Here is a 17,049-nt window from a genome sequence, read left to right as displayed (position 1 = left end):
TTGCTCTCGAGTGATGTTGAATTATAGAATTTGGAACATCACTATTGATTCTTTTCTCTTGAATCCAAAAATGGTGAATTACACTTACAAGAATTAATAGTACATTATCGACTAAAGTAGTGATTACTAAATGTTATAGGAAAGAGTTATTCATCTAGTCAATATTGTCTTGCTTCAAATGAGGAGTAATCGAATACTTCTGTTGAGGTTATTCTAAACTTTTGAAAGATCGTTGCAATAATGATGATGAGTACGTTATTAATAATCGCTAAAATTGGATTATTCCTAAAGTTTATAGTTGTTCACTAATAGAATATGTTTGTCATTTTAGCATGAATGATTCAATTGTTCAACTTTTAGCTTATGAGAAACTTAACGACGATAATTATGCAGAGTGAGAATCAAATTTTAACACAATACTAGTAGTTGATGCCTTAAGATTTGTCTTAACTCATAAATGCCCTCAAAATTGTGCCTCTAATGCTAATTAAATTAGTCGGAAAGCATGTGATCGATGAGTTAAGGCTAATAAAAAAGCTCGTGTGAAGGAAGCTAGGTCAAGTATTTCGCGTTGTATGGTAAGGGAGTGAAAATGACCAAGTATAAGTGGAATGCATTTTGGATATATGTTTTGACCATAGATGCGCATTTAACATGATTTCAAATTTGACTTCGATTGTGTTATTATTCATTTAAATTGAAATGGATTTAATGTGAGATAATGCATATTTATTATAAACCCCGAACCCTAAAGAAGCTTGAGTCTTTTAAAGAGATTGGACAGTTAGATTTTAAGTGAAGTTAAGATGGAAAATTAAAACTCAAGTAGTGTCATTTTAAGTATGTCATGGTAGATGGGAAGAAGGAAAACAAAGAAAGGATGAAGAAGTTGAGGTTGAAGTTGTGATGGGGGTGATGGAAGAAAAGTGAGGAAAAGATGGTTGTTCGTCAATTGACATTGTTTAAGTGTCATGGTAGTCAAAGTAAGTGCCTTAGAAAGAAAATTCCAGAGCAGTCTTGTAAGACCTCGATCGAGATTTGAGACAGAAGTGTGAATCTCGTGCCAACTTTGAGAAATCTTGGGCGAGATGGAAAATAGAGAGCAAATCTAGGGATTATGGCAGACCAAGATGAAAAACATAAGGGTTTGAAAGATGGGTCTCAAGCCATCTCAGTGCTTGTTCGATCGAGATGAAGGATAAAAAGCTTAAGAAGTTAGGATCTTAGGCAATCTAGGGGTCGTGTTCGGTGGAACTAGAAACATAAAAGGAAATATTAGGGTTCTTAGGCATGTCCAGTAGAGAAAAGTGCATATCTTAGAGGATCTCGAGCCGATCACGACCAAGATCACTTAATGAACGTGCGACAGACAAATTTTTGAAATTCTCAATCGCACGAGGTTAGCTTTTTTCGGATGTAAGGAGCATTTGTTACTCTCATTTCTCACCATTTTCACTTCAAGGGCAAAGTAGAGAGAAGTTGAGTTGCATGCAAGAGTTAAAGCCAATGCAAGAGTGTAGTTTGACGCCAAGCTTCAGTTGGGTGATCTTGGACAAGTTTACAAGCCGATGGTCTAAGCTACCAGTTGTGAGGGACAAAACAAGTTTAAAGTTAATCTCTAACCCTGATTTACTATCAAGTGTTTAAAGCATGATTTGATGTGCCAATGTTTAAGTGTCGTGATTTATAAAGTGTTTCCAAAGCATGAGTTTAGAAATGTTTTAACAAGCACGTATTTGTTAATGAATTTACTAATGAGATTTACAAGCAAACATGTTTATGCTAACTTTTCAAAGTGTTTATGTTGTTTAAGCTTGAGAATGATTTTAGCCATGTTCAAGTATGATTTGAGCTTTACTAATGATTTATGAATATGCTTAAAGTTTCTGAAATAGAATTGTTTACTGATTTAGAAAGATATTTGCAAAATCATGAGTTTGATGAGAAATATTTTAAGCAAGAAAAACTACCGAACTCAGGCAGGATAGTGTGAACAGAACTCTGCTGTCTTGACTGAGTTCAGGCAAAATAGTATAAATGGAGTTTTGCTATCTAACCAATTATGTTATCAATCTCAGTAAGCCGAGCTAGTTACTATCGTGACAAAGTTTTCAGGGTATATAATTAACGGAGATGATAAGCAAAGATTTGTTTTAGAAAGCAAAATAAATATTTAAAGATAGAAATAGTTGTTTAAAGAGAAAAATAGTTTACCAAGTGAAAGATTTTAGAAATTGTGTGTTATGTGTTTTATTTGTTAAATTATTTATGTTAAGAGTTCAAATTTAAAGATTAATTATTTCAAAAGCATGTTTTATAAAACTATCACTCACTAAGCCTTTCAACTTAACACTTTCAAATGTTTTTCCACTTTTCAAGTACATATTGTGCATCAATGAGTGTCAAAGCTTCCTGTTGCTAGGCCAATCGGTTAAAATGAGTTGTTAGAGTATTTTTAAATTTATGTTTTAATCTTGTTCTAAAGAGAGCATGTACTGTAATAAGTTTGCAACTTCTTAAGTTATTAAAGAGAAGTTGTTCGTTATTTTCCGTTGCATTATGTTTATCAAAGTTAAGTTGAATAGGTGACGAGGCCAAAATTCAAGTTGTGTCAATGGTGGTTATTGCAGTTTTTCGCTTACTAGGCGTTCGATGTCACAATCGTAGCCTTTCAACATTGGGACGGACGATCGTGCCGCACTTGTTCTAACTCGATGAATAAGTCAGCCGATTAAAATTTGAGAGTCATTGACAAAGTCGACGTATGATGTAACCTTCCTTCGTGTTCTTGAGAAAGTCGTTTATAAAACGCAAGAAAGAAAGAAATATATTGAAATCGACGTTAATATGCATTGAAAACTGTCAGTTGCAAGAGAAAATGTTTGCTTGCAAAGAGTGCGATAATGCTTGAGCGGGGATTCAACTACTATGTCTCCTCTATAGTATATTTTAAACATTTTTAGCTCTGGTAGGCTTACATGTAAAAATGTTGAAACGTCACACTCAAGCTTTATGACTTAAAATGGAAAGAAAGTAGTTAAACTAAATACAAGACGTAAAGATATGATAAATTGAGGGTATTCGCCATAGACAAACACGCCTTCCTTGGATCGCAAAGAGATACGTGGTGAGTATCTAGGCATCACGCCTCCCTTAGATCGCATGGAGTGTTTTAGGGTGGGTTGTGATATTTATTTTTTAATTGTAAGAGATTTGGTTTATATTTAATGTTGGATAATAAGCATTTATTTTTTAATATGCTGGAAAGAAAATATACATCTCATATTATTTGATATATAAGATTTCCATATGTCTGTGCACTAAGAAATATATTGTGGTTTATTTCTTGAAAATACAAGTATATATCAATTACATTATTTTGTTTATAACATGTAGTGGAGTGAGGTAGAGTTTGATGTGGTGAAGTCATAGTGTGAACTAACAATAGTAGTTTTGTGTCAAAACTCGAACTATAAACTTGCTACTTTGTATTCATGCTAAGAGTTGAAGGTGAAATCAACGTGCATGTTCATCGTTAAAGGTAAAGTAGGTGTGCATTGAAAAAAATATACAATGATATTGAAAAAATACGTTAGTAAATAATGTATACAAAAAGCTCAATAAAATATAAAAATAACATACTCATATGTCTCTGTTGAAATAGAAAAATAGTCGAATACAGTGACAAAGAGAGAAGAATATTAAACAAAAAAACAGAGAAGATAAAAAATATAAGAAATAAATGAAAAATAAAAGTAAATTAAAAAAAAAAACACACAATTGATCTATCTAATTTTATGGGATATATTATGTATTAGTTACCATAATTTTTACAAAAGAATAAGAAATTCGAATTATTCATTACAAATTAAATGTTGCAATTAATGCACAATATAAAAAATATATATAAAAAATTATAATGAAAATGTAAAATTAATTCCAAATTTAAAAAAAGAAAAAAGAAACAACCTCTTATATAATTCACAAGTTGGAAATATAAATAAGGAGATTGTGGGAAAACCCCAAGGAGTAAGAAGGTCTCGTCTCAAAAATGCATTCCAAGACCCTCCTCCCTTCCGCTTCTTTCAAACCCAACCTCTCCCCTCTATGTACTCTCTCTTCCACTATTCCATCTTCAATTCCCCAAACTTCCTCTACTAATCATCCTAATACTGTATTACCTGCTGCTTTCAATCGCAAAGGGATTTCGTTTCATCACCCTCTTTCATTGTTCCTCCGCAATTGCAAGACAGGTAACATTACTGCAACTCAAGCATTTCATTTCTTTGACCTAATGTTGCGTTCATATCCTATCCCCCCCATTTCTTCTTTCAATTGCTTACTTGGTGGCCTTGCTAAGATTAACCATTACTCCCAACTATTTTCTCTCTATAATAAAATGCGCCTTGCTGGACTTTCCCCTGATCTCTTCACACTCAGTATATTGGCGAATTGCCTTTGTAATGTCAATCGGGTTAGTGAAGCTCTTGCCGCCATGGCGGGGATTTTAAGGAGAGGTTATATTCCTAATGTAGTCACATATAACACCTTGATTAAGGGATTGTGTATGGAGCATAGGATTAGTGAAGCCACACGGTTCTTTCTGAGAATGCAAAAGTTAGGTTGTACGCCCAATGTGGTTACTTATGGGACTTTGATCAAGGGGCTATGTCGAACCGGGAATATTAACATGGCACTGAAGTTGTATCAAGAAATGCTCAACTACGCTAGTCATTATGGAATTAATTGTAAGCCTGATGTTATTACCTATAGTATCATCATAGATGGGCTTTGTAAGGTTGGACGTGATGACGAGGCAAAGGAACTTTTTGAGAAAATGAAAGCTCAAGGAATGATTCCCAATGTCATTTCATATAGCTCCTTGATTCATGGATTATGTTGTGCTGGAAAGTGGGAGGAGTCTAAACGTTTGTTCGATGAGATGTGGGATGAAGGTGTTCAACCAGATAAGGTCACATTTAATGTGTTGATTCATACGCTTTCCAAGGAAGGAAAGGTTAGTGAGGCTAAGAAGTTGCTTGAGGTCATGATTCAAAGGGGTATCGTTCCTGATTTGGTTACTTATAATTCAGTGATTCATGCGTTTTGTAAGGTTGGTCATTTGGATAGTGCCAGAGAACTTTTTCTTAGTATGCCAAGCAAAGGATGTAAACATGATGAGATCAGCTACAATATACTAATTAACGGGTATTGTAAAACTTCGAAGGTAGAAGAAGCAATGAACCTTTACAATGAAATGCTTCAAGTGGGAAAGAGACCAAATGCGACAACATATGGTACCTTGTTAACAGGACTTTTTCAAACAGGCAAGGTTGGTGATGCAAAGAAGCTATTTCGTGTCTTGAAAACTTATGGTATTTCGGCAGATTCATGTATATACCGTATTTTCTTAGATGGGCTGTGTAAGAATGGCTGTTTATATGAAGCGATGGAACATTTTAATCAGCTAAAATCATACAACATCAAATTGGACATTGAAAGCTATAATTGTCTAATTGATGGCCTATGTAAGGCAGGAAAACTTGAAACTGCTTGGGAGCTTTTTGAAAAACTATACCAAGAAGGGCTTCAATCAGATGTTGTCACTTATAACATTATGATCCATGGGTTTTGTAAAGTGGGACAAGTAGATAAGGCAAATATTTTGTTTGAAAAGATGGAAGAAAATGGTTGTACTCCTGACATAATAACTTATAATACCCTTTTGTGTGGTTTTTGCCAGAGTAATAAATCAGACGAGGTGGTTAAACTTCTCCATAAGATGATTCAAAGGGATATGTCACCAGATGCTATCAGTTGCAACATAGTCATTGACATGCTCCGCAAAGATGAAAAATATCAAGAATGTCTAGACTTGCTTCCAAGATTTCTAGTCCAAGAGCGTCGACGTTTATAATAGAATAACACTCACTGGTAGACTCATGAATTTCTTCTATGTTTATATTCATTAATTTTGTCTTTATACCTCATTAACTTGCTTTGATTTAGATCTATGAAACTTGCATAACCAAAACCTGTAAAAATGACTGTTCTAATAGATATATCACACCAAATTTTGGATACTCACAAGTTCAAATTAAACCAACAAATTAAAGAGAAGCAATTAGTTAATTAGAATTCTTCTCCATGTTTAAACATATGTCCAATACAGTAAGTTGTAGTTGTGTTTGAATCCTGCAGGTATAACAACAATAGAAGTTAACTAGCAACTGAATTAATGAGTTTCATCAACATTAAACTTAATTCATATACAAGACTTATTATCTAAATTAAAATTGGGTCTGTACACAATGATTCTATTAGTAAGATTAACCTACAAACCAATAACATCAAACAAAACACAATTCTCCAACATATTAAAAAATCTGTAACTATACAAATTTGGTAGAATCTTATAAGGATAAAGTGGCTCCTCCTTGAAAATATAAAGTGAAGTGTCAATTCTTTATTTCAGCTCTTTCAGTCACCAAAGATTAGTCTCTATGTTGGTTACGGTGGAGACCTATTTATAAATGAAAGATTAGGAAGGAAAATATAAAATTTTGGGTTAAGAGTTAGTTTCACTTGTTTTATTCCAAGATGCCGAGTTGTTGTACAAATAAATTCAAATATCTTTTGTTGGGCTTTTCCTCCTTATTTTGCACAGTATAGATTTGAAAAACAAAATCTCTATACACTAAAAAAATAATCTCACATTACAAATAATCACTAATAATATCTCTTTTTTTTCTCTCTAAAATAGCGAAATTAAACCATTATTATTAGATAACATTCCTCCCTTTCTTTTTTTGTCTCTTTCAACTTTCTCTTCCTTTTTTTTTTACTCGAATTTTGTTGTAGTATTATAGTCAAATTATTTATTTTTTTCATATTTTCTTTGTAGCATTATTTTTATCAATGAGGTAACTCCTCTTCATTGGCTATTCTTCTTTTTTTTCTTTTAATGTTTTGTGCTATGTGTGTGTTTTCACTCTTCGCCAATTCCATCTTCAGTTCCCCAAACTTCCTCTACAAACCATCCTAATCCTATATTACTTGCTTTCAATGACAGAGGGATTTCGTTTCAACACCGTCTTTCATCGTTCCTACGCAATTGCAAGACAGGTAACATTGATGTGATTCAAGCATTTCATTTCTTTGACCTAATGATGCGTTCATATCCTATCCCCTCCATTTCTTCTTTCAATCGCTTACTTGGTGGGCTTGCAAAGATTAACCATTACTCTCAACTATTTTCTCTCTATAATAAAATGCACCTTGCTGGACTTTCCCCTGATCTCTTCACACTGAATATATTGGCGAATTGCCTTTGTAATTTGAATCGGGTTAGCGAAGGTCTTGCGGCCATGACGGGGATTTTAAGGAGAGGCTATATTCCTGATATAGTCACATATAACACCTTGATTAAGGGATTGTGTAGGGTGCATAGGATTAGTGTAGCCACATGGTTATTTCTGAGAATGCAAAAGTTAAGGTTGTACGCCCAAGTTGCATTAATAAATGGTCAATGACACTAGTCAATATGGAATTAATTGTAAGCCTGATTTATTTCATATAATATCATCATAGATGGGCTTTGTAAGGTTGGACATGAAGATGAGGCAAAGGAAATTTTTGAGGAAATGAAAGCTCAAGGAATGATTCCCAATGTCATTTCATATAGCTCCTTGGTTCATGGATTTTGTTGTGCTGGAAAGTTGGAGGAGTCTAAACGTTTGTTCAATGAGATGGTGGATCAAGGTGTTCAACCAAATCTTGTCCAATTTAATGTGCTGATTGATATTCTTTGCAAGGAAGGAAAGGTTATTGAGGCTAAGAAGTTGCTTGAGGTCACGATTCAAAGAGGTATCATTCTTGATTTGGTTACTTATAATTCACTGATTGATGGGTTTTGTAAGATTGGTGATTTGAGTAGTGCCAGAAAACTGTTTCTTAGTATGCCAAGCAAAGGATGCGAACATAATGAGATCAGCTACACTATACTAATTAACGGGTATTGTAAAATTTGGAAGGTGGAAGAAGCAATGAACCTTTACAATGAAATGCCTCAAGTGGGAAAGAGACCAAATGTGAAAACATATAGTACCTTGTTAACAGGACTTTTGCAAACCGGCAAGGTTGGTGATGCAAATAAGCTATTTGGTGTCATGAAAGCTTCTGGTATTTCTGTAGATTCTTGTATATATGTTATTTTCTTAGATGGTTTGTGTAAGAATGGTGTTTTATTTGAAGCGATGGAACTTTTTAATGAGTTAAAATCATACAACTTCAAATTGGACTTTGAAAGCTATAGTCGTTTAATTGATGGCCTATGTAAAGCAGGCAAAGTTGAAATTGCTTGGGAGTTTTTCAAACAACTATCCCAGGAAGGGCTTCAACCAAATGTTGTGACATGTAACATTATGATCCATGGGTTTTGTAGAGTGGAACAAGTGGATAAGGCAAATATTTTGTTTGAAAAGATGGAAAAGATGGAAGAAAATGGTTGTACTCCTGACATAATTACTTATAATACCCTTCTTCGTGGTTTCTGTGAAAGTAATAAATTAGAGGAGGTGGTTAACCTTCTCCATAAGATGTTCAAAAGGATGCGTCACTGAACGCTGCCAGTTGCACCATAGTCGTTGACATGCTCTGCAACGATGAAAAATATCAAGAATGTGTAGACTTGCTTCTAAGATTTCCGGTCCAAGAGCATTGAGATTGATATTGAATATTTTTTTTGATTGCCCACCCAATTTGCAAATTTTGGCCTTCAGTTCTAATGTTAAGATTTTGAGGTTCCACATTTGATGCAACTTTTTATTCTTGCACACCCCCTTCTCTAAGGGATAGACCATGGTTGATTGAACATTTGTAAATCTTTCTGCTCATAAGCCAGTTACTGCTTTCTCCAAAGTAGTGGAATAGAAGCTATAAAATGTGATGATGCATTGAAGATGATTTAAGAAACTCCAAATAAATGATATTGCAATGACTTCTGAATTCTGATTAATAATGGCTATCCACATCCACCCCACCTCCCAACAAAAACGCATAACTTACATGGAAGCACACAAGAAGTTCTAATTCTTATTCTTTTGTCACATTTCAGGCCAAATGATGTCTCCCCTTTTACTCTAGGCAATAGAGGCCTAATGGTAAATGGAGTTTCTTGATAGTTTAAGGTCAACGGGTATGAAAATTAGCTAAGGCATAGTAAGACAGGACGTAAGGGAAAGAAACTCATTGTGTACGTTTAAAAGTTAACTTGTAGCACATCTCCACTTGAATTCTTGATGATTATTTTCATAGTATAAACTGGATTATATACTCTAGACTTCCTATCACCCGTTTGAAAAAGAAATTGGAGAAATACAAATGATGTTCAGAGAAATATAAATTATTTAATGTTCACGTTTCTGACCATTTCAAATACAATGTGTAAAAATCAAATACAGTGTATGCAAACATTTATATATCAAATTAATAATTTTAATTTTTTTTTATAAATAGTTTGAAATATACATGTTGAATTTATCTTTGCTATCTTAGAGTATGAACTAAATTTGAATTCAAAGGGACAATTTAGAAAAAATATGTATTATACTATATGATAAATATTATGAAATATGATTAATTGGGAATTATTTCAGGGGTATTACCTAACATTTGAATTAAAATCGTTTTAAAACGCATGTTGTATGAATGATAGAAGTAAAATGTTAATTAATTTATTTAAATTCTAAGAATTAAAAAATCTCATATAAATAGGAGATGGTGGTGGTGCAATCTTATCTAGTCCAAAAATATTATATTTAATTAAGATTTTCTAAAACTGAATCTTAATCGTAAATATATTGTATCCGTGAACTTACAAATATTCTGTCTGGTTCTTTGTACCAATACGCTATCAGTAAAAAAATGAATTTTAGGTATAATCGAAAAAAAATAGTAGCCAATGGTTTTGCTATAAATCTTAATATTTTTGGAATTTGAGGGATTTGCTGTTTTTCATAATTTTTGGATGACAAATCAAATAAATTAAATATTTAAATAATTTGAATTGATTTGACTAACAAATATTACTGGTAAAAATTTGTTTATATTTTTATATATTAAATAAGATTTTTTTTTAGTGAAAGTAGTTAGTGAAATTTTTTATTGTTTTGAGTGAATAAATATATAATTTCTTTATTTTTATATATAAAAAAGGAAAAAAATGAAATCAATTAAATTTTTTATAAATGATAAAGTTATAATATACCATTAAAAAAACTAAACATATTAGCTAAGCTTGTAAATTCATAACCAACGGGCATCTATATTTCTCTGACATAACTCCATTCCATCTTAATTTAATTCTCAATCATTTGATTTTGAATATGCGCACCAAACAGTTCTTTTCAGTCTTTGGAAGGGAAAATAAAAAGAATAGGTTTAGTCTAGTTAGTAATAATTTTTCAATCTTTTTTCAAACTATAAATACTTTTTCTTAATAATTATATTTTAACCATTATAATTATCTTTTCACATATTCAGTACACACATCATTTTTTGTATTGATATATACACACATTACTATTTTTTTAACTTAAAAATTACTCACACAAATTTAGTGACCAAATAAAAATAAAAACTCAAAACTTTATGACTTTTTTATTCCTCAAATATAAGTCATTAGAAAAATTATAATTTTTAATTGAAAATTAAAATGGTTAAAATATTAGTTTATTTTAATTTGAGTTCAGCACATTATCAGATTAAAAAAAACATGACTTTTTTTCTTCAAATGAGTCCGACCACAGAAAAAAAAAACTATTAAACTTTATTTTCAAAACGAATAAAATCTAAATATGATTTGTACAGAAAACATTAAATTTATTATACAATTTACATATTTAACATAATTATAAAATTTTATAATAGACGTATACTATAATAAACTAGTTTGTATAAATTTATAAAAAAAATATAATTTAAATTACATACCTAAATATATGTACAACTAAATATAATAATACAAAAAATTAGATATAATTTAAGACAACAAATATTTATTTTAATTATAATTTGGAGTATGTAATAGTCCTATTTTTCAAATACAAACTATAATAATTTATTTTTCACGATTAGTAATAACTTTTTTTTTCCAACCTATTTTCTATTTTCCATTTTCCTTTCCATATATTTTCATCGGTCATTTATTCTTTTTCTTTTTTCCGTTTCCATAAACTTTTCTTTATTTCTCTTAAACCCTATTTTACTTACAGCCGTCCCATCCCTCCCAGCCACTCAACCCCGCCCCGCCGCCGTCTTACCGGGTTTCTCCGGACACTGCACTCTGAGCTGCCGCGACCTCAGTCTTCCGAAGAAGTCGCTTCTGTTCCCTGCCTCTCCCAGCAAACGGAGATACATTGGTTCCTTATCTCTGTTTTTTTTCTTTCAAAAAACGAAGTAGTTCAGCCCCTGGCCGGTGCCGTTGGTGAGATCGCGCCGCCACTCATTTTTAACTTCCTCAGGTTTTGATTTTTGGGTTTTTCTTGTTAGTTGGTTTATGTTGGCTTATTACTTGATTTTCTCCACCCATAGAAATCAAGAATATATATATCTTTTATAATTTCCTCCTCAACCAGTCTAAATTAAACATGAAGATAAGAACGTATGCATCACAGATTAGTAAAAAGAAAGATTGAATTCATATATAAATATGAAGAAAAACATATTACTCTTATCATAATCAGAAATTTAAGGTGAACAAAGGATAAAAGAAAACACACATTTATTTTGTTTAGCTATTACAAATTTGAAATATTGTGTTTGAAAATATCGAGATAATTATAATCAGTTAAAAGCACAATCAGCAGAAAGACAAGCAAAATTGAAAGCTATCTTAGAGTGTGAATTTGTTTGAGTGGTGTTGAGTTTGCTTGAATTTTTCTGTCTTTTGCTTGTGGTACTGCCTCATTTATTTTATTTTTTGGAAGACTATTTTTTTGAGTCGTTCACTTGTATTGACAGTGAAGGTCAAATAAAAGAAAATCTGCACAAACCCCTGGTCTTTTGAAACTTAAAGATGGTGAAGAGGAGCAAAAGTAAGTGGGTTCTATTTATAATTTTGGAAGTAAACACAATACTTTTGTTTTCTGCTGCATCTGGGGCACACTTAGTTTTCTTCTCTAAAATGTTTTGTTTCTTGTAGAGAGTAAAAGCAAGAGGGTTAGTTTAAAGAAGAAGTACAAGATCATTAGAAAGGTGAAGGAGCATCACAAGAAGAAGGCAAAAGAAGCCAAGAAGCTAAGCTTCAAGGGGAAGAGCAAAGTTGAGAAGGACCCGGGTATTCCCAATGATTGGCCCTTCAAGGAACAGGAGCTCAAGGCTCTTGAAGCTCGTCGGGCCCGTGCTCTTGATGAGATGGAACAGAAGAAAGCAGCTCGGAAGGAGAGGGTATTATAATTTAATACTTTTTATCACGAACAATTTTAGATTTTTAATGTATGTAAAATATATTTATTAGCCTGTGAATTGTGTATGTATTTTGGTACATATATTATGTTGCTGTATAGCAGTTTTCTGGTATCTGACTGTTTAATCTTGTCCAGGCTCAAAAGAGGAAGTTGGGGTTGCTAGATGCTGATAATATGGATTCTGTAGATCAAAGTTCAGGAGAGATCAAGGGTGGAAATAGCTCTGCAGGGCCTGCCCGGAATCATGGTACGTGGGTTGTTTTCTATGAAGAGTTTTGGATAAACAATGGAGCAAGCAAAATTTGATATTCATGTTCATTTCTTTGCATTGAGTCTTTAACTATGAATGTGCAGATAACTCTGACAGGGTTTTCTTCAAGGAATTGGCCAAAGTCATTGAGGCATCAGATGTTATTTTAGAAGTTCTGGATGCACGGGATCCCCTTGGCACCCGTTGTATGGATATGGAGAAGATGGTGATGAAAGCGGGTCCTAATAAACATCTTGTTCTACTTCTGAATAAAATTGGTAAAACATTTCTCCTCTGTATCCATATTCTACTAACTAATGAAGAAGGTCATGAGCTTGGAAAACAGAAGCTATACAACACACGTATCTTATACCCTTTATTAAAAATGCTTTCAATGTTTTCTTTCTTTGAAGTTTCATTATTTGCTCCTACACACCCACCCACAATCCATATTTGCTTTATGTGTGACTTGACTGGGTATTATGCTGTGTTGAAATCCATTTAAAGGATGTAAAACATAAGTTAAGAAAGTTAAATAGGCACTAGTATCTTAATCATATCAACTTAGTGACCAGGTACTTCTAATTAGATTCCTCTTAAAATTGTGGATGGATTAGTCGTATCATGTGCTATGTGAGTTACAACAAGCTGTGATCTTCATGTAGAAATTTCAAATTTGTTCATGTATTTATGTTTTTTCACAACAGATCTTGTCCCTCGAGAGGCCGTTGAGAAGTGGCTTAATTATCTGAGAGAAGAATTGCCTGCTGTTGCCTTCAAGTGTAGCACGCAAGAACAAAGGTCCAACTTAGGTTGGAAATCTTCAAAGGCGTCTAAAACGAAAACAAGCAATTTATTGCAGAGTAGCGACTGCCTTGGAGCTGAAACTCTAATTAAACTGTTGAAGAATTACTCAAGAAGTTATGAGGTACTTCAATGATTAGTGGGAGTTCTATAGAAAACTTCTATACTTTCAACCTTAAGAAGTTGATCATTCTGTTTTGTTTTATTTGGTGTTTTCTATTTGTGCATTTGAAACTTGAAAGGTTCTGATATCCGTCTGCCCCATCTAATAGTTCTCTAGCCTGCATTTTTTTTCCTCTTTAAAAGTTGCTTCTGATCAATATCTGGAATTTCCTTTCCAATTTTGGTTAATTGACTTCTTATCCAAATTGTTTTTGGTTAATTGATGTGGTCTGTTGTATATTTTGAATCTGACAGATTAAAAAATCAATAACCGTGGGTGTTATTGGCCTGCCTAATGTTGGCAAAAGCAGTCTTATTAACAGTTTGAAGCGATCCCACGTTGTCAATGTTGGTGCTACACCAGGATTAACGAGATCGATGCAAGAGGTCCATTTAGACAAGAATGTCAAGTTGTTGGATTGCCCTGGTGTTGTGATGCTAAGATCTAAAGAAAACGAGCCATCTATAGCTTTGCGAAATTGCAAAAGAATTGAAAAATTGGAAGATCCTGTTGCTCCTGGTAAATTGATTTTTCAGTGTTTTCCTTCTTTTTGTAATCCTTGAGTTCTGTATTCAAAAGCTTATTTACTACTTTTGGATATCATAGTTAAGGAGATCTTGAAGCTCTGTCCTTCCAAAACCTTAGTAACTCTCTATAAGCTTTCAAGCTTTGATACGGTCGACGATTTTCTGCAAAAGGTAGCTGTTATTCGGGGAAAACTTAAGAAAGGGGGAATTGTGGATATTGGAGCTGCTGCTAGAATTGTTCTACATGATTGGAACGAAGGTAAAATTCCATACTACACAATGCCACCCATTAGAAGTCAGGTAGAGCCTTCAGAGGCAAGGATTGTCACCGAGCTTGGGAAAGATTTCAACATTGACGAAGTTTATGGTGGTGAATCTTCATTCATTGGAAGCCTCAAGTCCGTTAATGATTTCAATCCAGTTGAAGTTCCCCCTAGCTGTCCACTGAATTTTGATGAGAACATGCAAGAGCCAAATGTATGCTTCTTTTTCTTTTACCCTCACTCACATCTAAACCATTTTTAATGGATTTGCATGTTTTCTCATAACTGAATGATTTTTCGTTATTTAGAATGAGAATGTTGAGCCGTCTATACAAGATGGCAAAATCCTGGAAAATGCAATGGATAATAGCGAGGACGAATCGATGGAGCAAGATGAGAAAGACAACGACGACACGAGCAAAGTAAAGGGACAAGATGCAACTAGCAGGCAAAACGAAAAGCTGTATTCAGTAGAAGGTATTTTAAATACAAAAATGAGGAAAGCAGAGAAGAAAAGGAGAAAGAAGGCAAACAATAGTATATCATCAGTGTCTACAGATGCTATGGAAGATGATGATTACGATTTTAAAGTGGACTTCAAAAAAAAATGATGGATATCTTAATGGATAAACTACAACCGCAATGAGCAGAGCTGTAAATTCAAGAGTTTTGTGTTATGATTTTTATTTAAAACTTAGATGTCATTCATGGCATTGTTGTCTTAATGTATGAAATTTTTGGTTAAACAATGTCGTAATGTAAGATTTTTTTAAAAAACATATGTTATGTATTTATTTTATTACTTTCATCTTTAAGAGAAATGGAAACATACTTATTTGTTTCAAATTTAAATTGAATTTTAAAATCTTATTTTTGGCTTTGAATAGTAATATTTTTCAGTTCTTGCTTGGTGTTGCTATTGTTAAATAAGCAAAATTATCTATTATGGCTTCAAGTAATTGAAATACAAATTCCATAAAACTCTCATTTTCGAAATTATCTATTATGGCTTCAAGTAATTGTAAAGCAAATTATTTTTCTTTTAAAAAATGACACCAAATACATTGAATTCACAACTTAACTCAAAGTTACAAACATTTTACATGCCCTGGGTTAATGAGCTAATGATATCACAATAAAATATAATAGTTTTAATAATAATTTGAATTTAAATTTTAGAATTTAATTATGCCTCAGTTACAATTTTTCAATTATTTGAATCTTCTTCTTTTAGGTTTTATTAGAGAAAAAAGAAGGAGATTGAGAAAGAGACAACCGACAAGATACAAACACAATAAGAGAGAAATATTTTCTTGCAAACAAGAGATAAGAGCTCAAATGAATCTCGAATGTATAACGAACTCGTCGATTTGAGTTGACGAACTCACCCATGCGTATCTTACTTGGATGTATATAAGTTTTGAATTCTATGGTATAATTTCATAATTCCATTTTTATTATAATATTAACAATACTCCACTTTTCAACTTGAAGCTTTTGACTATGACTGTTCCACATGTGTAAAGTCAAACTTTTGGATTGAATGTGTCTCAATTTTGTAATTACCCATTTCAAATGAACTTCATCTTTATCTTTGAAATAAATTTCAAATTTTGCAAACATGAGGTGGAACTTTTCATTAGCGACAACTTTTCTAATATTTATGTTTTTGGAGAAATTTTTATCTGACATATGTTATTTCAATTATAGTGTATTTGGTGTTTAGGTGAATAATTGTACTTTTCATATTTGATAGAGGCATTTGAAGAATTGTTTCATTTATTTATTTTTCTAATTTTTATGTTTTGCTATTCTAACAATTTAAAATTATTTTTGCTATTTTCCCAAGGTAAAACTCATTATTTGCTATTCTTATTGACAACTCTAATTAAATTTGTCTTCAGCGACCAGCTTAAACTTTTGGGTTGGTCTAAAAAATTTTCTAAACTCATTTACACGGGTTATTTAAACACCCCTATCACTTATAGCTCTTGGCAATTATAGAAATTGATACTTCCATGCTTCTATTGGTTTGGTTGACACAAGGGTTACATTGGTATCCACTATATCGTAGAAAAATTTACAAAACCTAATAACCAAACAACCAAAATTTATATAAACATAGAAGTTATTTTGAATAGCAAACCAATGAAACTATTTACGAAATATAACAACAACAAAAAATGGAAAGATTTATAGAGAGATCTATGAATTAAGTTTTTATTTTTAAATATTTGAATCTTATTTTGTAGAACGGGACAAGCATGTAAGCCAAGAAAATGGTTATGCTCGTGACATAATTACTTATAATACCCTTATGTGTAGTTTCGGCCAGAGTAATAAATGGAGGAGGTGGTTGAACTACTTCTCCATGAGATGGTTCAAAGGGATGTGTTGCCCGATGCTAGCATTTGCACCACAGTCGTTGCCAAGGGTGCAAAGATAAAAGATATCATGAATTTTTAGAGTGCTTCCAAGATGTTCAGACCAAGAGTGTTGACATTGATAATAGAACAACACTTACGGGTAGACTCATGAATTTCTTCTATGTTTATATTCATAAATTTTGCCTTTA

At 32.6% G+C, this 17,049-nt stretch overlaps 2 protein-coding genes across 6 annotated transcripts; both read left to right on the top strand.

The window, feature by feature from the left end:
- The first annotated feature begins 4,009 nt into the window (after window positions 1-4,009).
- On the top strand, window positions 4,010-9,421 carry LOC101208494 (pentatricopeptide repeat-containing protein At3g22470, mitochondrial). Of its 4 annotated transcripts, none has more exons than XR_004218307.1 (3): window positions 4,010-5,934; window positions 7,073-7,125; window positions 9,116-9,421. XR_004218307.1 is itself a non-coding variant. In XM_011660989.2 (3 exons), the coding sequence occupies exons 1-2, from the start codon at window positions 4,052-4,054 to the stop codon at window positions 5,915-5,917; spliced, it is 1,455 nt and encodes a 484-aa protein (XP_011659291.1). In that variant the 5' UTR covers window positions 4,010-4,051; the 3' UTR covers window positions 5,918-5,934; window positions 7,073-7,297. The 4 variants fall into 4 exon arrangements, 2 of the variants coding, with proteins under 2 accessions (XP_011659291.1, XP_031744845.1); XR_004218306.1 differs by lacking the exon at window positions 9,116-9,421 and adding an exon at window positions 7,591-7,753; XM_011660989.2 differs by lacking the exon at window positions 9,116-9,421 and having other exon boundaries at window positions 4,010-5,332; window positions 5,744-5,934; window positions 7,073-7,297.
- Window positions 9,422-11,229: 1,808 nt separating this feature from the next.
- Window positions 11,230-15,276, top strand: LOC101222973 (guanine nucleotide-binding protein-like NSN1). 2 transcript variants are annotated; one of them, XM_031889279.1, is made up of 9 exons: window positions 11,230-11,485; window positions 12,022-12,095; window positions 12,203-12,447; window positions 12,603-12,714; window positions 12,822-12,995; window positions 13,425-13,645; window positions 13,939-14,203; window positions 14,291-14,688; window positions 14,783-15,276. In XM_031889279.1, the coding sequence occupies exons 2-9, from the start codon at window positions 12,077-12,079 to the stop codon at window positions 15,083-15,085; spliced, it is 1,737 nt and encodes a 578-aa protein (XP_031745139.1). In that variant the 5' UTR covers window positions 11,230-11,485; window positions 12,022-12,076; the 3' UTR covers window positions 15,086-15,276. The 2 variants fall into 2 exon arrangements, with proteins under 2 accessions (XP_031745139.1, XP_004146974.1); XM_004146926.3 differs by having other exon boundaries at window positions 11,230-11,522.
- The last annotated feature ends 1,773 nt before the right edge of the window (window positions 15,277-17,049 follow it).

The sequence above is a fragment of the Cucumis sativus genome, chromosome 7, assembly GCF_000004075.3.
Source record: "Cucumis sativus cultivar 9930 chromosome 7, Cucumber_9930_V3, whole genome shotgun sequence".
Classification (NCBI taxonomy): Eukaryota; Viridiplantae; Streptophyta; class Magnoliopsida; order Cucurbitales; family Cucurbitaceae; genus Cucumis; species Cucumis sativus.
The sequence above is the reverse complement of the archived record's forward strand: the minus strand, read 5'-3'. Positions and strand labels throughout refer to the sequence as shown.